Source organism: Phoca vitulina, unplaced genomic scaffold (assembly GCF_004348235.1).
Source record: "Phoca vitulina isolate PV1807 unplaced genomic scaffold, GSC_HSeal_1.0 scaffold25, whole genome shotgun sequence".
In the NCBI taxonomy this organism is placed as follows: Eukaryota; Metazoa; Chordata; class Mammalia; order Carnivora; family Phocidae; genus Phoca; species Phoca vitulina.
In genome coordinates this window covers 14,540,599-14,562,619 of record NW_022589728.1, presented here as the reverse complement: position 1 = coordinate 14,562,619, position 22,021 = coordinate 14,540,599, and the positions used below count along the sequence as shown (strand labels likewise).

At 39.8% G+C, this 22,021-nt stretch overlaps 1 protein-coding gene across 2 annotated transcripts in view; it reads right to left on the bottom strand.

Annotated features, from left to right (window-relative positions):
• Positions 1-59: 59 nt before the first annotated feature.
• NKAIN3 (sodium/potassium transporting ATPase interacting 3) overlaps positions 60-22,021 on the bottom strand; it is a 619,197-nt gene continuing 597,235 nt past the window's right edge. The window contains exons 6-7 of one of the 2 annotated variants that reach the window (XM_032421632.1): positions 14,390-14,459; positions 60-5,105 (exon numbers count right to left, since the gene is read on the bottom strand). In XM_032421632.1, coding sequence (XP_032277523.1) covers positions 5,096-5,105; positions 14,390-14,459 — 80 coding nt within the window. In that variant the 3' untranslated portion in view covers positions 60-5,095. The remainder of the gene's footprint in view (positions 5,106-14,389; positions 14,460-22,021) is intronic. The other variant, XM_032421633.1, reaches the window with a different exon arrangement.

The window sequence follows — 22,021 nt, the reverse complement described above, 5'->3', positions numbered from 1 at the left end:
TCTTTCTTTCTTTCTTTCTTTCTTTCTTTCTTCTTTTTCTTCTTCTTCTCTTTCTCCTTTCTTTCTTTCTTTCTTTCTTTCTTTCTTTCTTTCTTTCTTTCTTTCTTTCTTTCTTTCTTTCCCTCTTTCTCACATATAGGTAAATATAATCTTAACTATTATAGACTGACAAGGTCTTCTGCCAAAGCAAGTTCTATGAGAGTAACTAGATAGATCATTAGTTTCTTCAAACTGGTTTTTTTTTTTTAAACCTAACTCTGGAGAGGAAAGGAAAAGCATGCCCTCAATGGAAAATAGTTCAATGTTTTTAATCACTCAAAGAAACAAACACAACTCTGAGTGAAAGACTGACATGTCCCAATCCACATTAGGTAGACTTTCAATTTTGGATTCTTCCTTTTTTCCTTTCTCCCTCCCTTTTCTTTCTCTTTCTTTTCCCCTTTACTCCTTCCCTTTTCTCTTTCCTACCTCATTTCTTTTTCTTCTTAATTTAGCTCTCAAGTTTAAACCAAAGCCTATTTTAGATTCTTTGAATATTTCATATTTTTGAAATGTTTAGCATTTAACATGATTCTTGCCTTTTAATATGCTTGCAGGTCTGAGGAAGATGATTCATTTTTTTCATCTGACAGCAAATTTTTCTAGAAATATTATATTTAAGAAAGTTTATCCACCTTCTAGAAATGGCTTTTTCCCCCTTTTCCCTCAGTAAAGAAATTAAGCTTCTTTAGGATGAAAAGAGAGAAGCTACCCACAAATTTTGAAATTCTTGAGAATTTTGTTTTTTGGAGAATTCTTTATTAATAAATACATCTTCTAATAATTAAAATATACCTGCTCCCTTTCTGCATTGCACACTATGCAGTTATATGAGCAATGATTTCTTTTTTCAGTTCTACTTTTGGACATAACGTCCTTAGTTTGTGGGCCTGTTTATCATGAATATTTGAACAGGGTTCACAGACACTTTCACAAACCTATCTGGCAAAGGTTACAGATGACTCTTAAATGGGAAGGAAACAAGAAAAACGGACATTCAAGGTTTCTAAGTTTAAAAAGATCAATTATTTTTATTTTTTCCTCCTTAATTCAGTTATTCCCTGAAAGCAGCTATTACCTTGAGCTAAAATGTCAAGTTAGAACATTTGAATTCTAATCAACTGCAGAAATTCTCCTAGTTACATATTCAAGTAACTCGGAAATAATAAGCCAGAATATTCACTCCATAGTGAGTCCACTATGGGATAGTATAAATTTTGGGATAGTATAAATTTTTAAATTAGGTCTAAAATGAAGATATTTGTTTTTGGGGATAGTATTTTTGAGATAGTATAAATTTTTCAATTAGGTCTAAAATGAAGATGCTTATTTTTGGCAAGATTCCTTTCTAATTTGCAAGGATTGAAAAAAGCAATTTTGGTTTTTATTTGCTTCTCAATTTAGCAGCGTCATGATGGTTTTCCTCAGCTTTGCAACACACATTTTCGTTGGTTCTAGAGAACACAAATTTCTCTCAATCATGAGTGTCCCATTCATTAAGCAAGACAAATGGCAGCCTTGTTATACTTTGTTAGATCCCAGCCTCTTGAAGCTGGCTACCTTCCTTAGTTAGGTCTATAGGAAATAGCAGGGCTTATTTTTCTGAAGGAAAAAAAGAAAGAAGTCAATATTTTTCTAGGGCAAGATGTCAAGTTATCTTCAAAACAAGTAAGACAAAAACCTCGCAGTTTTTGAGTGGTATGAACATGTTTTTGCTTCAGGGATACATACCCTCATGTTATATGGCAGGTGAAAGTCTTAAGATACCTGGGGATGTATTAGTTTAGAGCTCTTCCTAAGAGATGTTTGAGATTTCTCTGATGTAGACTGTTCTATACCCAAAGATATATTCTGTCTCCTGGGAATTCTGGAACAGCCTCCCATGCCCTGTAACTCCCTTGCTCAACCTCTGCAGTCATGAAATATGACTGGAAGAGGAAAGACAGAAAGAAGGTAGACTGGAAAGCATCCCAGCTGTCTGTGACTCCACACAAAGCCAGCAGAAGACACTTAAGAGAGGATAAGTTGTTGTCCACACAAGATAGAAGATGAGGAAGGGTTCACCAAGGTTTTATAAGACACAATGCCAAAGTGGTTCAAAGAGAAAAAAAAACCATTGGTTTTAACTTTCCCCTTCTGCATTCCAGTCAGCACCAGGGGCTCTTGGGCAGTGGACTTCCTATCTTCAGTTTTACCAGGACCACTTCTGAGGAGGACTCTTGAACCTGGGGCTGCACCCTCTCTCAGGACGCCGAGATTCTGGCAAATGAGTGCAGGCTCAGAGAACATTCATTTTCCCTTACTCTGCTCAGACACACATTGCATACGGAGAAGCCAAGATTTGGCCCAAATGGAGACATAGCGAACACGTTTGTTGAAAGCCCCACTGCATAATGTGCAGTGCTGGATAGATTTCCTAAAACAGGAGGCAAGAATTGTTAAGAACTGGAGGCAGTCACTCCCAAGGAGCAGCGACCGTGACAGACCTGCATGGAAAGACCCAGATCAAGGACGACTGCTGAGTGTTACTGCAAAGCTCGGCACTTCTTTTCATCCCTTTGTTGTAGGGAAGCAGAACCTCTAAGGAGCAGCCAGGAGAAGAGAGGTAGGAAGAAGCAAAGTGGGGAGGAGAGGAGATCGATCTAACTTGTCTCTGATGAGAGGTAAATTCTCTGGAACTTTAGCATTGTCATTACAGATTGCTGGGATACCATATTAAGTAGTTACCTATATTGAAAATCCATAGAAAAATCACTAGTGTAAGGATTTCCTCCTCAAATCTGTCACCTGCAGTGACACAAGGTGTAGGACTCTCCAGGGCATCTTACCAGTATGTACACACATGAAGCTAGAACAGCAATAAAAGTATGGTGCTTTTTTGTGAAATGTTAACTGTGTTTTGTTTGTGTGTGTGGGGGGGGGCAATGAAAGGACAGTTTAAAATACTCATGTGTTAATTTTATTCTCCTGTCTTACTGACTTTCTGCGTTTCTGATATTCTAGTAGCTTTATCCATAATAATCATATGTATTAATCTTGAAATACAAAAGTTATTTTTTAATTAGGAAATGCAATTTTTCGTCTTCAGGATTTCTAATTGTTTAAACATGGCAATATTTTCAAGCTGCTTTTTAGAAAACTTCGAAGAGTTCGGTGTTTTCATGGGCTTTTCATAGCACGTGGCTGTATAGCAAGAGCTCCAGACGGAGTCCAACTTGTTCTACTATTACAATAATAACTGCCTCTTTCAAATGTGGAGTGCTTCACAGTTTACAGGATACTTTTTACATTTCAGCCAATTCTCACCTCACCCTTAAGAGGTAGGGATTATAGTTCTACCTTGCAGATGAGGAAAATTCCAAGGCCAAGACGTCCAGCACTGTCCAAGGCCACAGTGGTGGGCCTGGGACCCAAACCCTACCTTTTGCCCTCCAATTCCCCTTCCTTTGGCCATAGCTCTTGCCCTTCTATATACACGCAGGACTCTGGACAAGGCCACCAAATCCCTTAGACTTCAGATCCCTCCACTGTGCAATGGCCGCTTGGATTTGATCATCTCCGAGGTCCCTGTGAACTCCTCTTCATTTTGAATTTGGGTTTATTCAGTAGAATGAAAAATGATGGGATTCAGTGTGCCTTGCCTGACTGAAGGGGCACAATCCAAAGGCTAGTGACTAAAATGGGCCTCTAGAATGCCACAGTGGTTGTCATGAACTGGGGGAACCAGGGTAGACTTTGTTGTATTAGTTCTGATTCTTAACAGAGTCTCATAAAATATATGGACTCCAACAAGACAAGAAAAAAAGAACTTCTCTACACATACAAAAATTTGCATGTGATTTTAGATGGTTTATAGATTGACTTCTTAGAGATGTATGGGCTAAGTTAACAACTTTTGGATTGAATAGTACACATGTACACAATTTTGTGGCTTATGGGTGGCCTCATGTTGGTTGTTATACAAAGTGAGCAAAACTTACTTTGATATGGGAGATAGTAATTGAAAGATACAAAAGGAAAAAAACTGTGATGTGCCTTCAAAACAGTCCTTTTTTCTATAGAAAATTATGTTTCCCATATTACTTTCTTGGTTATTGGGATGGGGTAGGAGAAAGAAAAATTGATGTAGAACAAATATAAATATCTTTTGAAGAAGCCTTTATAGAGAATTCCATACCATTTTTAAAGCTCCTTTTGACTATCTTGAGAGCAACATTCCTGATTGCAGATTTATGGTTGTGATTTCTGTCTCCCAAGCCCACACGCTCTATGTTTTGGTCTGACACCAATGTCAGAACTGGGATAAAGAATAGAAAATATGAACATCAGAGATACCCATATACCCTCCAAAGGAGGAAAGGTGTTCTACTAATCATGTTACCCTTCCATACCATGTAATTTCCAGAACACAGGAAGAACAAGATAACATGCATGAATCTGAAAATTTTAGACTGACATAATGTTATTCTGCATTCTGGAACGTTGAGAACAAAGGAGGACATCATGTTTTGTCTTGTGGTATTGAAAAAATGACCCATGGTCAGTCTGAAAGCCAGATCCACTGTTCGTACCCATTTATCAGCTGTCACAGCATCTAACTCCATGTTGAGTAGCCCCCTGTAATGTCCGTTAATGCAAACTCCATTGGGCATAGGATAACTGCAGTCATCAGCAACATTGACTGAACACCTTGATACAAAAACCAGTATTTCTTTTAGAATAGACTGTAGAAGGTTTTCATTAAATTTTTTCTTTTTGCATGCCCCACAATATTGTTAAAAAGATGAAAAACCAGTTTTTTAAATAACTTACAAGTATTCATATAAGAAGAAAATGACTTAAAAAATACCCACCCGTTCACCTACAACTCATCTAGCACACAATGCTAATAATACATAGGCTGTGACAAAAGAACTCAGTGATTCGTGGGGAAGTAGGGAGGCGTAGTCCGACCTCTGGGAGGAGGTGAGACGTGTCAATGCGAAGAGGTGCTCTCAGTGGTGCTTGGCTTCCTAAGTCAAGTTCAGCAGCCGTGTTTCAGAGTCAGCGTCATTACTTATTTCGACCTAAAATAGAAAATATGAATTGCTTTAAAGAACTTCAAAACTGAAAACTGAATTTCCTTTCTATTCACTCAGGCTTTTCAAAATGCAAAATAGTTTCTGGGTGTCCCTCATGCGGTCTGTGTATATGACCAAAGCAATAAGAAAGCCGAAAACCCCGCTCTTCAGATTAGGGTGTGCAATCAGGTATAAAAATTGTAATATAGTATTGCCTTCCTGGGAGAGAAGTGCCAACCCCATTGCAATGGAGGACTGATGTTAAGGTCTGGTCTTTGGTTGTCTTGGGGTAAAGATGACAGGGTAGTAGTATGTCTCCAAACTGCTAGGTACATCCCTAGCCTACAGCATCCTGTTGGTTGACAGCTCAAGAATTATCCTATCTGGCTTTCATACCGCTGGTCTACATCCCTACATACATCACATCCTGTGATGGCTAATTTTATGTGTCAACTTGGGTAGGCCATGGCACCCAGATATTTGGTCAAACACCAACCTAAGTGTGGCTGTGAAGGTATTTTTTTAGATGAGATTCACAATTAAATCAATAGACTTTAAGTAAAGCAGATTATCCTCCCTGTTGTGGGGAGGTCTTATTCAGTTCCTTAAAAGGCCTTTAAGAAGAAGGAATTCTGCCTCTGGACTGCCTTTGGACTCAAGACTATAACATCAACTGTTCCCTGGCTGTCTGGTCTGCAAACTCTGCCTGCCCTTGTTGGATTTTCCTGGCCCCATGAGCCAATTTCTTAAAATCTCTCTCTCTCTGCACACACGCACACGTGAGTACACACACGTACCCTATTTGTTCTGTTTCTCTGGAACACACACTTCCATCTCTAGTTACTCCTGTCTTCTGATTCTGAGTCTATACTAGGCAGTAAGGCTTTGGAAAGTGGTAGTTTAGGCTTATGCATCTTCCCACAATATCAACCCCAATACACTGTCTGCCACATAGTTGGCACTTAATAAATATTTGTTGAATACTTTTGCTCTCATGAAAAAAGTCTTAGCTGATCCAAATCCCATTCATCCTCAGGGTTCAGTTGACATTTCTTCTCCCCTGCGAAGACTTGTACTCCCATGACAGCCATACTGCTTTCTCACCCCACTGATAGCAACTCTTCCACTGTCTGCTATACCCCCTGTGGAGCTAATGGCATTCAACTTCACAATTAATTTGGTTCTGATTGTTTCACTCAGGTGTGTAAGTTTCCTCCCTACAACTAAATTATAAGGATCCTGCCAGTAGAGGCTGTGTTTCCCATTTATTTTATAGCCCTATCTAGCAATTCTCTTCCATTAACTCAGTTCAATGACTCTTTTTATGGCCCAGAATAGACTTTTTGGGTTATCATTTGAAATAGCTGAAAAAAACCTCAACTTTCCAGTTTTACTTTCTGGTAGCCACTCTCCTCCGTGTAAGTTCTGTTCCCTCCTATACACCTCAAGAGTTGGAGTCCTTTAGTTCTCTCCCCGTTTTCTTATCACATTTTCTCTGCTCCTCTATTTCCTACATTCTGAAAGACTTATAGCCCACCTGCCTACCCCTTTTACCCCACTGTATTTTTTTTTTTTTTAGATTTTATTTATTTGACAGAGAGATAGAGAGAGTCAGAGAGCACAAGGAGGGGAATGGCAGAGGGAGACGGAGAGGGAGAAGTAGACTCCCTGCTGAGCAAGGAGCCCAATTCGGGGCTCGATCCCAGGACCCTGAGACCATGACCTGAGCCGAAGGCAGACGCTTAACAACTGAGCCACCCAGGCACCCCTACCCCATTGTAATTTAACAGGGATTGAAACTGAAAGATAAAGAGATGAGATTTTAATGGTGGAATTTTTATAGTTTTATACAGTGTCTCAGTTAGGAGGGAGATTCAAGGTCCTAAAGTTTATTCATCCATCCAACAGGTGAATCTCTGCTAGAATGAAGATAAGGCAGTAGGGAAAGGTACTTTTGTTTGTTAGTGCTAGTACTGATGGGAGTTTGGGGGAACTTCTAGGTATACCCACCACGTTTATCTTCTGTGGTGAGATTGAACTAATTCTGTTATTCTTATATTTTTTACACTTTCAATCCAAGATCAAACTTGACCTTGTGGCAAGATACTTCATATATGGTGTTGTGCTTCTCCTTGTGTCACATCTGGAGACACATAATGTCTGGTTGTCACTCTTTTAATGGTGCTATGATTGACCAATGAGTCTGGGTAGAACAGTTTGAGTTTTGGGAAACTTAAGATCATATCTTATATTTGTTTCTTCAGATGTTCATAGGTATGTTAGTAGTTACCTGAAGGTACCTACTCCTAAGGCAGAATAAAATCAAGTAATAGCATAGTGATGTTATTTCAAAGTGTGTCTTCTGAAAGGCCTGTCATTGTATCTTTTTCTATTGCTTTTCGAAGTCTCCCTGTTATTATTTCTGGGTGTGTGTGTGTGTGTGTGTGTGCGTAAGATATCTGTGTATTCTATTTTCTTTCCCATGTCTTGTTTCTTCCCAGAACCTGTCATAATGTAGGGTTATAAGTATTTCTTGATGTGGATATAAAAGAAACAAAATATGTTTTTAACATAAAATTTGGTTTCTGTTCATTGCATTTAATTTTAAAGTCCAGAGGATATTCTCTTTTGGAGACAGGAAAATGAAGTTATTTCTCTCATGTTGATTAATTTGGGGGAGGAGGGTGCTCCATGTCTCCATATCACTGGGTAAATCTATTTTCTTGCTGTTAATATCTATGACTAGTACTAAGAAGATTCCTGAGAGTTCTCAGAAAGACAGGAATTGACAGTTTCCCTGGAAGGTACCATTCAGATGCGAGTTTTCTCTTTTTGGAAAAGGCAGTGTGAGAACCAGGTTCCATAAGGTTCTGGGGGCAGTGAGTGAGGTCACATGTCAAATGAGAAGGTCTCAGTGATCCCAGTGAAGCACAGGGCAGATGACTGACCGTTGGTCATGGTCATGGCAGACCCTCTTTGTGTGTTGCTGGCCACACTATTGGTGGCATCATTCCTTCCCAGCAAGAATAGTGGTGCATGAACTGACTAGCCCAGTGACGGGTATGAACCATATAAACACAGCCATTTCACTGCTCCATGGTCAGATGGCCACACAGTAGGGTGTGTTTTTCCATAGTTCCTAAAAGGAATTAGTCATTTCCCATGATGGATTACAAAGGTATTAATATCAGTGACAGAGGATAAGTGCTCAGAAGAGAGGAAGAGCAAGAAGCCCAAAGCACTGCCCCCTTGTGCTAAGTAAGGCAGGCACGCAGGGAAGCCCGGCTCTCCTCTGGGACAATTAAGAAGGGGCTGAGTGCATTACAGGTTGTTGCAATCGGCATTCTTGAGGCTGCCTGGGAAAGTTAATGCCTGTTGTAAGGGCCCACCATTTCCAGGGACTGATGGAAGCCCTTAGGCAACAGAACTCCACACTTAGGGCGCCTGGGTGGCTCAGTTGGTTAAGTGACTGCCTTCGGCTCAGGTCATGATCCTGGAGTCCCGGGATCGAGTCCCGCATCGGGCTCCCTGCTCAGCAGGAAGTCTGCTTCTCCCTCTGACCCTCCTCCCTCTCATGCTCTCTGTCTCTCATTCTCTGTCTCTCAAATAAATAAATAAAATCTAAAAAAAAAAAAAGAACTCCACACTTAGTAATAGGAAGGGTGAACAGCCCTCAGTTTGAGCAGATTAGGGACACCTTGCACTGTGTGCCACAGGGGACAGACAGCATAGATAGAGAAATATGAAAGTGTGAAAGACAATCAAGGACAAATGAAAACAGGAGAAAGACGGAGAGTTATCATTTTATTAGTCTTTAGGTGCTTGGTCGAGAAAGAGAGGAGTGATGGAGTAAATGCATGTTGTAGACTCCAGGTTCCTCCAGCTTAAGTTTACTAATACATTGCTGATGGTTACTGGCTTGTTTGTTTGTTTGTTTTAGAAAGAGAGAGATTGCTCGCTCGCAGGGAGGGGTTGGGCGGTGGGGGAGGAGCAGAGGGAGAGAGAGAGAATCTTAAGAAGGCTCCATGGGGCTCCACTTGGGGCTAGATCTCAGGACCCTGAGATCATGACCTCAGATGAAATCAAGAGTTGGAGGCTTAATCCCAACTGAGCCACCCACGTTTCCTTGGTGGTTACTGGTTTTTAAATCAAGGATTGAAAGCACATCATTCTGACCTGCCCACCTCCCACACACCCACCCACACACACACCTCTGTTTTGTTCTAGCTGGTTCTTAATCTAGGTGCTGTAATGGTCTGGCACTGACTTACAGGGATACAGATACAAAGCAGCTTTTCTCAGGGAAGAGCAGGTGGGTGCGCCCACCTCCGCTCTGTCCAGCAGCCAGTCATCAGAGGCCAATTTCCTCTGGGCTTGGACATGAGAGGCAGTGAAGGTACAGGTGGGCGCTGACTGTAGAGCCCGCCTGAAATGGCAATTAGCCTCGTCTGTCTTCTAGTACTGCGTTGCAAGAGCTGACACTCAATCAGCAGCGGCCACCTAGCAGGTGACAATTTTTCTGAAGAAAAATTAGTCTCCAGCCAAGGCAATCAGACAAGTCAAGATACCAGAGCAAAGTCAAGTTCTCATTTGGAAATCTTAGAAAAAAGATTGGCTGAACGTGGGGGATGAAGCTTTTTCATCAAGTCTTTCTAAACGGCAGTCGTGGGGCATCTTCCTCGCGGGAATTTCTAACGTCATCAAATCTCTCTAGCTCTATTGTAGAACACAGTTCTGAAATTCCACTGCGGTCTTTTTTTGACAAAGTACCTTCGTCTAATTATTTCTATCTGAAGAATTACTGCCACATAGAGCGTAATTTTCTCACTACCCTGGTGCTAACCATTTTGATTTTGACAAACTTTAATTTAGTTGCTCACTAGGATGTTCCCTGAAATTCCGTGTGTCTTTCATAGCTGCATGGGTTTTTTTGCCATGCGATTTTTCTTCCTGAGAAGCAAATCTGCTTTTATTAGCCCTCTCCCCTTGGTGTTACTGCAGCCTCCACGATCAGCCGCTTGGTAGGTGTCCTGTTGAAAGCCACCACTGACCACGTGTGGCTCTCTGCTCCAATGACAAGAGCCACCCATGCTCTTTCTCCTCATGAAAGGTGGTATCAGCGTGTGGTGGCAGTGATGGAAGAGGTCCTGGGAGACCCAGGCTCTACTTATTTGAGAGTTATAGCCCCCTCACTGATGGCTGCACCAAGATGATGGACCCCAACCTAGGCTACCCCGACCTGTGTCACATATCCCAAAGCCAGACCCAGACGACAACCACTGAAAGCATCTCTACAGCATCTTTAAATTTTTAATTTTTTTTAGATTTTACTTATTTATTTGAGCGTGAGAGAGCATGAGTGGTGGTGGGGAGAGGCAGAAGGAGAGGAACAAGCAGACTTCCCATTGAGCAGGGAACCCGACTCAGGGCTTGATCCCAGAACCCCGGGATCATGACCTGAGTGGAAAGCAGACACTTAACCGACTGAACCACCTAGGCACCCCTTTATTTATTTATTTTTAGTGGTATTTCACCAGTGCAAAGCTGACAGACTCTGCCCTGCACCCTCACAGTGTGTGTGGGGGTGGTGTGGGGGATATCCAAGGCCTCCCACTTATTCTACACCTCTCATGTCTCTTCCCCATGCCAGGCTAGAGTCAAACTCAATAGGATCTTTTTTCCTCACTGATTCTGCCAAACCTGGTCCCTTGGCTGTGGTTTCACTGGATAGTAGGTAGGGATGGTGGGAATCTTGTTCACCTCTATAGCTTTTTTTTTTTTAATTCATGTATAATTAACATCCAGTGTTATATTAGTTTCAGGTGTACAATATAGTGATTCAACAATTCTACACATTTCTCAGTGCTCATCATAAGTGTACTCCCTTCATCTATTTCACCCATCCTTCCACCCACCTCCCCGCTGGTAACCATCAGTTTGTTCTCTGCATTTGTATCTCTCTCTCTTTTTTTAATCTCTCTTTTCTTTGTTCATTTGTTTGTTCCTTAAATTCCACATACAAATGAGATCATATGGTATTTGTCTCTCTCTGTCTGACTTATTTCACTTAGCATTATGCCCTATAGGTCCATCCATGTTGTTGCAAATGGCAGGATCTCATTCTTTTTTATGGCCGGCATCTCCACAGCTTTAGGTCTGAAGAGTCATGTTTAGATGGCGGAACCATGGCTGCTGAAGATCTGGGGGCAACCCCACCAAGAGCTACCAAGATTCCTGCTCTACTTAAACCTCTGTTTCCTCATAGGCTTGCTCAAGTTATGTGACAACTATGGCAAACACTAGATTGGATAGTCATGAATTTCAACTTCACCCTCTGTAGAATGGCCAAGCAAATTCGCCTCCATGCAGGGGACACCCATTCTCTTCTGCTCTCGATTAACTCCTTATCATCTTTCCTAAGGCAGCTCAGGCATCATCCCTTAGTCTATCTCCTGCCCCTACAAGTGAGAAGTAACCATTCTCCCTTCTGCAAAAAATTGCCTTGGGGACACTGTTTTGCATCTACTTATTTCTATGTAGGTCTCCTCTCCTAGATCATTGGCTGCTGGCGGTCAAAGCTCAAGTATTGCTCATCTTTCTCTCTCTGGCACCCAGCACAGGGTCTAGGACATACATTATAAGTAACAGAAACAGGTGTAAATAAAACTAAACTAATTTACTTAATCAGGCCTTCTTGATAGCTTGGTATCATTAATTTAAAAAGGGACAGAACATGGAAGACCAACTCCATATGTAAAATGCCTTCTCCTATCACGTCACCCTCAACACACACATTCACACACAACTTGACTGTGGGCACATGAAAGGTATGGTTTATGATTAGGAGCAATGACACAATCAAACATGAGAATGAGGGCTTCCTGTACAAATCGGCAGTGTTTCCTGTCAATGGAATGTCTGCTTGTAACTACCCCTTGAGAGTCGAAAGCCACCCTTCCACATACGTGTATCAGGATTCTCCTGATTCCCTTAATAAAGTGGCTTCCTCATAAAACCTGGTTCTGTACTCCATGGAGCCTAAAGGGACTTAATGAAAGTTAAAAAACCAGCATTCCCTTCCTCGTCTGACAAGTTATACAGAAGATTGTTTTTTTTGCCAATCTGTTGCTGGGTGGTCATATGGCATCACTGAGCTGGGCACAACAGAATCCAATCTAATGGCTTTATTAAAAGAAATCAAGCAAGCTGACTTATGCCAAGTGAATAAACTGTAATATTTGCATACCAGTGGGGAGCACACATACTGACCTCTTCAATTGTTTCATGCACAATGATTTTAATTCAGGTTTAGTTTGATCTTTCAGATTCCTGCTCCCTTCATGGTTGAAAGGCTTTCCATATTCATTGGACAGTAATATGCATAATCTGTCAAAGCAGGAACTTTCTGTGGCCTGTAGTTTATGCTACATTCAGCTACAAAGGTGTGAACAGGGGAGTTGAGAAAATCCTTTGAGGAAGCAGTAGAGTTGATCAAACAAAGCCTTTCAGGTAATCTCACGGGTACGTTTCATGTACTCTTGATTCACAGGGATGGGAGAGACATTAGGGAACACAGATGGCAGTCACTTGCCTCTGGGCCATGCCAGAGAACACTGTGAGGTACATGGAGACACATGCCATTCAAAAAAGGAGATTCCATTATCAACATTAATCAATTGCAATTTTAATAACCTTCCTTAATAGAGAGATCTTTCTTACATCTGATCAACATTTTTCATATTGCAATTTCCTCTGCTGAGTTATTTTTTTCACAGTGGAGATGAAAGAAATCATTCATCACCTTCTTTATTACATAATGAATGTATGTTAGACTCTCCTAGACACTACTAGGCATTGTTTCCATTCTTTTCTCACTTCCAATGCACTCATCATCTTTATTATTGTCACAATCTCTGCCAAGTTCCTCAGATCCACAAATATCAACTTTTGGAGCACATCATTTATGAGCACTCAGTAGCATGAGTAATGAGGTGGTGACTGCTTAGTCCCAGAGTGTTATATAAGGTGAATGATTTTCCAAATTGGATTTGCTTTAAGAAACCAACATTTATTTAAACATCTGTCATGTGACAGGCACAGTGCTGATTTGTGTAGCTTGTGAGCTATGTTTCCTTTAGATCATTCTGCCAGAATAAAATTAATCCAACCTGGAGAGGTTGGAGGAGCCCAGTGCAGGTTTCTTAAGGCTGGGGGTGAGGGGGCTGCAGATGCGGGCAGGAACCACTATGGCGAAGAGGCAGCAGATGAAGGCTTTCATGTGTGTTTCTTACACCAGTGGCTGTTCTACATAATTTCCTTTATCACCAAGGAATTGTAGAACATTGGGCTGAAAGAATAGGAAGGTCATCTGAACACGTCCACAGCATCAAGCATGGTGATAGCTTATCAATCAGAATAGATCCCAGCTCCACCCCTTACTACTAATGGGACTTTGGGAAATTTGTCTAATCTCTATGTACCTCTGTTTCCTTTTTTATGAAGTGGGACTATTAATTAGTACATTACGGTATTTCCATGAGGGTTAAGAGAGACAATCCATGCCAAGTGCATAGCACATGATAGCTATCATTTTCTACAGTTGTTTATTTGTTACTTAGAGTTTTCTAGGAATGGAGTCACTGTATCTATTTTCTTGCTTTCTAGTATTTTATCAATCAGGTGACCCCGATTCCTTCCTTATACTCAACTGAAATCTGTTCAGGTTAAGGTGTTTTTGTGTTGTAGTTGTTGACTTGCTTGCATGTCCTCTAGGAACAGTTAATCAAATATTTGAGAGCTAGGCACAGTCAAAGGTTATCCCATTGAATCCATCCTCCCTCCTCTGCCTGTGAAACCATATTACAGGTGGGAGAACCAAGTCTCAGGGGCATTAAGGAAGGGCCCTGAGACCACACACATAAAGCCTGGGTTCTAACCTATTCTTTCTCCCCTTTTCCCTCTGTAATATAGCCCCAAGTCACATATCTAGTTTCTCTTCTACAGACTACATTATCCTTTTTTTTTTTTTTTCCAATTTGGCAATCAACTTCTGATAAGAAAAATACAATAAAAATTCCATTTTAGAAACATAAACCATGTTACCTATTTCAAATTATTTTTGGAATGAATAATAATGATGATGTTGGGTTACATGTAAAAGGTGTGGTTTAAATATGAGTGGAAAATTAAACCAATGATTAGTAGTAGCAGGTCCAAATTATCTCAGGTTTGGTTAGTTTTGACCAAGTTAGAAGGATTAATATTTTCCATCTCATCACACCTTTACTTACAGGTTAACAGGCTTTAACTCAACATGATCCTGGTAGTAGGAGTGTGCATCAAGTCCGCCTATGAAATCAACTGAAAATATAACATAGCCCGATGTGAATAAATGTGTAAATAAAAACACACATAATACTAGGTGTTTAAAATAGAACACATAAAAAGAATATCAACAAAAAAAATCTGTCTACCACAAATGGAAAAATGTGTACTTATATAAAAGGCTGCTAAAAATATCAATGGTCAAAAAACAGGGAGCTTTTAAGAAACACATAAAGAACTTGGGATCTTACGGACTACAAAATCAAAGCTGTTATTGACTTTAGTGAAAAATGAAGTAACATTAAGTAACATTAGATTTTAAACAATGTGTTTGTCCTTAGGCATACGGATATGCCCTTTCCCCCTATATATCAGAAGGTGTACCCTCTCGTCTTGTTGCCAGAATCCAATTTTTTCCTGAAGAATATTTATTGCATCGTTAGAAAGACCTTTGAGAAGTCGCATAATCTATGTCCATGCTTTTTGTCTTCAAGCCATCCTTGATAAATAGGCATCTGTTTTTTTGCAAAGAAGGTTTCATCTCTTCTCTGGTCGCATGGTACTGGTCTCACAATCTGTATAGAATCACTATGCTGGTGACATTCATTCTAATTTCTTTCTGTTTCGATCACAGCTTCCGTCTTTCTTTTCCAATCATAATGTCCAAGGCTAATCTTAGTTCACATCTCTTGTTCTTTTTTTTCGTAATCCATTAAAAGTATTAATTACTTTACATCAAACTTTGGTTATATTATAGCACTATAACATTAACAGGTACATAGGCATAGAGGGACACTGAACTCTCGGTGAGGGAGTATATGTTTAGGTACGTAATACTCGAATATCATATCATATCCTCAGCTCAAGACAGGCATGTCAGTGACCTGTGGTTTAGAGAGGGCTGACTTAGCATATAAGTTCTATTGAAGACTTGACCTACTCTAGGTCTAGCCACTCTGCCAATCCCTGACCTGCTGTATCCTTTTACCTCGGTTGAAGAAGCTGAGGTAAGGCTGGGTCAATCAAAGCTTCACCAGATCACTGTGTAGACATGAGCTTTGGAGTCCCGTGGGGTACACAACAACCAAGTGGCAGGGACCATTTCCAGGCAATCCCCTTGGAGATTAGAGGAACCTGAAGCCCATCTTTTTCCTACCAGGTCACATAAGTTACCCGGACACTATGTTAGGGAGAGAAACAGTGAAAGAGGAGTCAATCTGAGACACTGAAAAGATTTTCCCAGAGAGAATAAGCAGTGCCTAGGGACCATTTAAATGGTCGGATTGGACAAAATTTTTATCAGATTAGATACCTAATCAAACATCTACTCCTTCATCTTCCTGACCAATGGGTGGGAAATTAGAAGGAAAATCACACTGATTAAAAGTTGAATGAGTATGTGATTACAAGGCACTTTTCAAAGTTAAAGTGGGTGTTAAAAATAAACAAAATTATAAATATATACATTTGTGAATAAAATAATTCAACTGAAAAATCATATTAAAAATAAAATTTTTTATAAAAATAAAGATAGCATGTATCTGTATGCTTTATAGTATTTTCAAAGATTTATTTATTTATTTTTGAGAGAGAGAGTGAGCGGGATGGGGGGAGAGGGGCAGAAGAAGAAGGAGAGAATCTCAAGCAGACTCCTTGCTGAGCACAGAGCCCAATGCAGGGCTTGATCCCAGGACCCTGAGATCATGACCTGAGTAGAAACCAAGAGTCGGATGCTTAACTGACTGAGCTACCCAGGCACCCCTGATATCTGTATGCTTTAAATCAAAACAAAAAGAAAACTTTTTTAGAGTGATCATTTGAACATTAAAATGTAACATTAACAGAATCATTATTTTTGGTATAAATTCATGGACTACTGTGAATCTGCTCCTGAGCCATGTCTGTCTCTATCACCAGAATATATATATATATATTTAACATGGTTTTATTATTTTCATAGATTTATTTATAATCTTATTCAAAAAATTTTTTATGGTTAGTAAAATTGAAATTGTTGATATCTAATCAATTCTGTAAATCATAATATTTTTAACTAAGGAAATATACTCTGTATAAGGCCCTGGTAATCTCTGAGCAAGTTTGCTAAAGAGTGGATATGGGTAATGGTATTTAGCCCAAATACTTTCCCAGTTACTGTTATTTTACCTTCATTTAGTGTATCTTTGCCAAAATTTTTATAAGACAACAAAATATACATTGTATCTATTTATGATTTTTTAAAATCAAATATAAATGCTGTAACATTTTTAGGCCTTCTCACAAATCAGCTTCTTTTCATTTTGGTGCAGAATATAAATTCATCCAATTAAAAACAGGAGCTCTGTCTAAAGAGTCTTTTCTCAAGTCGAGATATTTCAAGAGGAAATTATAAAATTGAAAAATTAAATCTTGCATAACATTTGAGTTCTCATTATTTAATTTGCCTGGTTCTCCTCCTTTGGTGAGCATAAATTTCGGTGTTCTCCTTTTCATAAGCTCTCAATTACTGCCATTTACTAAAAGCTTCAAAGGATGATTTTGGGGCTGCTTCATTTGTTGAATGATTCGATTTAAAATTGAGTTGAATACAATGCAACTAAAATGTAGAAGACTCATTTATAAAAACGCTCACAACTATTGTAGGAAAATTAGATTGATTGATTAGTATTTCTTTAAAGGCTGAAATGTTCTTAACTGTGATGGATGAAGAGAAGCAAAGACAGAAAATGTATCTGCCATCCTGAAGTTCTTTTTGTTTTCAACATCAAGCTCATTACCAAAATGTTTTCAGGTAAATGCAAATCAAAACCACAATGAGATACTACGTTATACCCACTAAGATAGCTAGAATAAACATATCAGATAATAACAAATGTTGGTGAGGATGTAGAGAAATTAGCACCCTCATACATGACTGGAGGGAATGTAAAATGGTGCAGCCACTTTGGAAAACAGTTAGTCAGTTCCTAAAATGGTTCAAAAGAGTTACCATATGACCCAGTAGTTCCACTCCTAGGAACAGATCCAAGAGAAATGGAGACATATGTCCTCACAAAATTTGTACATAGATGTTTATAACAGCATTATTCATAAAATCCGAATGGTGAAAAAAATATTCTAGTTTATTTACCCTACTCTGTGTATGTAAATATTTATAATATATGTAATATATGTTATCATATTAAATATATACTATATATGTTATATGTATTATGTATTATATATACATTTATATATACATATACATTTTGAAAACTAGAGTTTCTATTTTTGTTGGTAAAACACTGCAGCTTCGTTGGGAAGTCATTACACTTCTGCGTGCCCCCTACTAACCCCACTAGCTCCTGTGGGCTGGTGCACCTCCACTTGGCACTGAAAGGAGCTAGCTATCTCTGCTACTCCTGTCCAAGCACCTACCTTTTTAATCATTGATTGATCTACACACTGTCCTTGAAAGAAAGGTCCTAGTTGCACTATATCCTTAAAGATGTGGGGAGAAGACGGCGGGGGGCGGTGGTTTTCTTACACATTTAACCATGTGTTAAAAGGAGACTTGTACTCATTGCGCTTGTTTCTCACACATCTTGAGGAGACTATGGCAGAAGCTTGGTGAACTATCTGTTTACCCAAACTAGAACAATTATTAATGATAATATTTCATTTGAAAACCAAAAAATCTAGGACAAAGCCTAAACTAGACAGGATGCCAGGACAACCTGTGTAAACAGAGACTGTTTCAACCCAACGAAGACACATGGTCATCCCAGTGGATGGCACAATAAATGAGCTACACTTTCTCTGCATATCAGAATTCTAGTGTGAGGTAAAATTTTCAAATCTCTAGTATTAATATTACATATTTTTAAAACTTAAATTATCAAGCTTCCGGAACTAGACAAGACCTCCAAAAAATATAACTATTAAGGAGGAATCATTGAAAAGTAGGTAATTAAAAAAAAAAGGTATGTACTTAAGAAACTGAAAACATCAAGAATCCTTTATGGATGGAATGCAATGTAGCTTTCTGACAACAGAAGCCTACAAGTCCATGAGATAATGATGTTCCTATATAAAAATTAGTTTTTTATATATATGCAAATACTTGCCATTTGCCAGAGTGGAAAAATAGTTCAAGTAAAGGAGTAAATTGGAGCATAAATGGAGGGTGCGTGTACAGATTCTGAAAGCTCTCTTTTTTTTCTAATGATGTCAAGTGCTTTTAAGACACGAAGAATTTTTTTTTAAAGATGACTTAATAAAAAGCTTGAAAACAACTCAGTAGGAAAGACCTTCGGCTTTTAAGTTTTCCATAAGGGAGTCATATTATATGATTAAAAAGTAAAGCAACTATGCATTCTAAAATTCATTTTCATGAGAAAGATGTAAGAAGATGCTGAATTAAGGAATTTTTCCAGTAGAAAAAAACTGAATTTCAACAAAACATGAGAAGGAACAATAAAGGCGTAGACAGGTTTTCAGAGGTATTGGAACAAGAAGATTAGAAAGGAAACTTCCACGAAATCTGTAATTGTAGTTGTTACAGCGAGCACGCCAACCGGGGATCTTTGGCAGAAGGGTGACGGGCCATGGAAGACGTGGGAAAGACAGAAGGAAGCGTGGGGAGGCAAGGGGGTGGGTGTGGGGGAAACAGTTTGCTGGGTGACCTGAAGGACAATGAAGTTGAATTCTGTATACTCCATATATTCTGTATTGTCTTTTTTTTTTTTTTTTTTTTTAGATTTTATTTGACAGAGAGAGACACAGCGAGAGAGGGAACACAAGCAGGGGGGGTGGGAAAGAGAGAAGCAGGCTTCCTGCTGAGCAGGGAGCCTGATGCGGGGCTCTATCCCAGGACTCTGGGACCATGACCTGAGCCGAAGGCAGATGCCTAACGACTGAGCCACCCAGGCGCCCCAAACAGTTTCATTTTCACAGCACAACCAAGCGACTTCTTGGAAGAAATCATGTTACTTGTAACCAAATATCTTTGCGGTTACTTTAGCCATTCCATATGCCTGATGGGGATTTTCCCTGACCTGAAGGAATTACAAATCTACTCTAGCTTTAAAGCAACATCTCACTGTACAGATCTGGAGTTTTTTTCCATTTGTAAAAGATACACAACCAATTGCAACTTTTCGATTTGACTACAGGAAACTTTTTGTCATAAATGAAGTTTCCAATTGGTAACTCAGTGCTACTGACTTGGTTCCTCACTCAGACATTGCAAACCCGATTGACTTTATACACCTAAAGCAGCAAGCACATTTGTATAAATACAGACCTAAAGCAATGCCATTTCCAGTGAGAGCACAAGCTATCATCTTTGCCCCAGGTTTAACTATATTCACCAAATAATTACCTGAATATAGGTGTTTTGTTTCTGATCCAGTTAAGCTGCTTGCTACCTTGTCACTGAATTAAGAAACACCGAGGCCCTGGAAGAGTGCCTTTAGCTGCAGAGCAATGAAAAGACTCAGGAAGATGAGAACCAATTAATGTATTCTGAACTTGCTTCCTGGTCTACCATTGTTCCTGCTATTTAGGTAGGAGACTGTTCTAATAAACATTGATTGCACAAGTTGCCGGGAATAATGTCTTAAGGAAGTATTGCTCAGGCCTTCAAGAACTCAAATATTGGGACTGTTGCGTTGTGGTTTACTTGTTCTGTGATATGAATTCATAAGAGAAAAGCCAGGGTAGAGGCTTGACACCAACGGAGTTCACGCAGATAGGATTTTGTAGCACCCCGCAGATAATGAGGGCTTTTAGGAAAGAACAGTGATTTCAGAGGTAGCTGGCAACTAAACTCTGCCTATGCTGCTAGGGAATGAGCTACTTTGCAGCATCACTGATCTGCTGTCATTTCCTGTCTGCAGAACCTGAGCTTTCAGAGGGCATGCTGTGCTGTGCCAAATTGCAGCTCACAGTCAGACTGCGCACTGCGTCGTGATGGGTGTGTGCTGGGCACAGTGAGTGGACACTGCCCTGAAACATTGTGGATGTCTAGAGGGGTGGCCGGGGCTCTGCTGCTGCTTGCCCCAAATGGCTTTATGACCTGAATAGCCCTTCAAGCAGACACATGACACCCAAATGTGAGCTTGATGGCTATTCCTTGTTCTCTTCATGGTGCAGGAAGTTTAAAGTGTCACCCACCTTTCAGAAAGCACATGTAACTCAAAAAGGGAAGCACCTGGGCCCATTGAGATGCTCAAGGATAAGTCAGCTCTGGGCCGGGAGAGCAGAGTCCTCAGTCCTAGAGGTTGGGCTGAGTGTTTCAACATTTTTATCTCTTTCTGCCTGGTGACAGCCATGCGAAATGGGCTCTTCTCATTTCTGTCTTGTCGCCTTCAGTCTCAAGTACTGACACGGAGAACCGGTATCACTGTCATTGTCACTGTTGGCAGTTTGGTCTGGAAAACACTGGGAGCTGTCACTGGGAGATTCTGGAAAGTCTGGAAGCAACCCCAGGTCTGTCCAGGACATCCAGCCTCTCCTTGTCCTTGGGAGGGGGAGGGGAAGCATTAAAAGACCAGGAGTCTTCAGCTGGGAAATGCAAGCCCAGATGTACAGACTTTGCAAACGGTGTGCAGTTTCAGGTGCTCATTCTAAGAGCCTTAATTCCAAAATGTTGTGTGTCCTGAGAAAGTACCCGACGCTGTTCTGGTTCTTGGTTCCCTCATCCTCCTCCACAATTGTCTTCTTTCCACTTTACAATGAAAGGTATTTATCTCAGCCATCCGGAATCTTATCTGGAGGGTATGTATCATCCTCCAGGGCACTAAACAAAATAGCTGTTTTATAATCACGTGATGATAAAATAATAGCTACAAATGACAAGGTAGATGGCTCCATTTTTTTGCTTTCAAAAAAAATTTTATAATACATTTTAGTACTTTAAAAATATGTTTTGATACTAGATCACTGTGTACTTTTTCACATATATCTTCAGCCATTCTACTTATAATTTCACTCCTCCCCACTTGTCTTTCCTTCTCCCCTGGTTTATTTTCTCTTTTGTGCTTATCACTATTTGTCATGCTATATCATATATTTTACTTAAAAAAATCTTGTTTGTTGTCTGACTCCCTTACCACAATTTAAGCTTTATGAGATAAGAATTTTTGTCTGATCTTGTCTGATTTTGTTCAGCACTATATCCTCAGTACCTAAAACAGTGCCTGGTACAAGGTAGGCCCTCAAAACTATCTGCGGAAGCAAGGAATTAAAATAATTGAATGACTTTGCTGTAACCAAAGTCCTTCCATTCTCATATTTTTTCTGTGTACAAGGTTTCTATAAATACAACCAACACTAGCACCACATATTGAAAGTATGTGAGGTACACTATGTCATCCTAGCAATAACTAATACTCATCCATGAATACATGGACCAGTTGAAAAAAAAAACCACTCCATTTCATTAAGAGGTATCTTCCACTAAATGTTACATTTTTCATTTAAGTTTTTCTTTGGATGGGTTATAATTGCAATTATTGGCTATCAACATGACTGAGCAAATGGAAACGTATTACACATATTGATGAATACTTTTATGTTTGCTCAATCATGTTGGCAGGCAATAACCGTAAGTATGA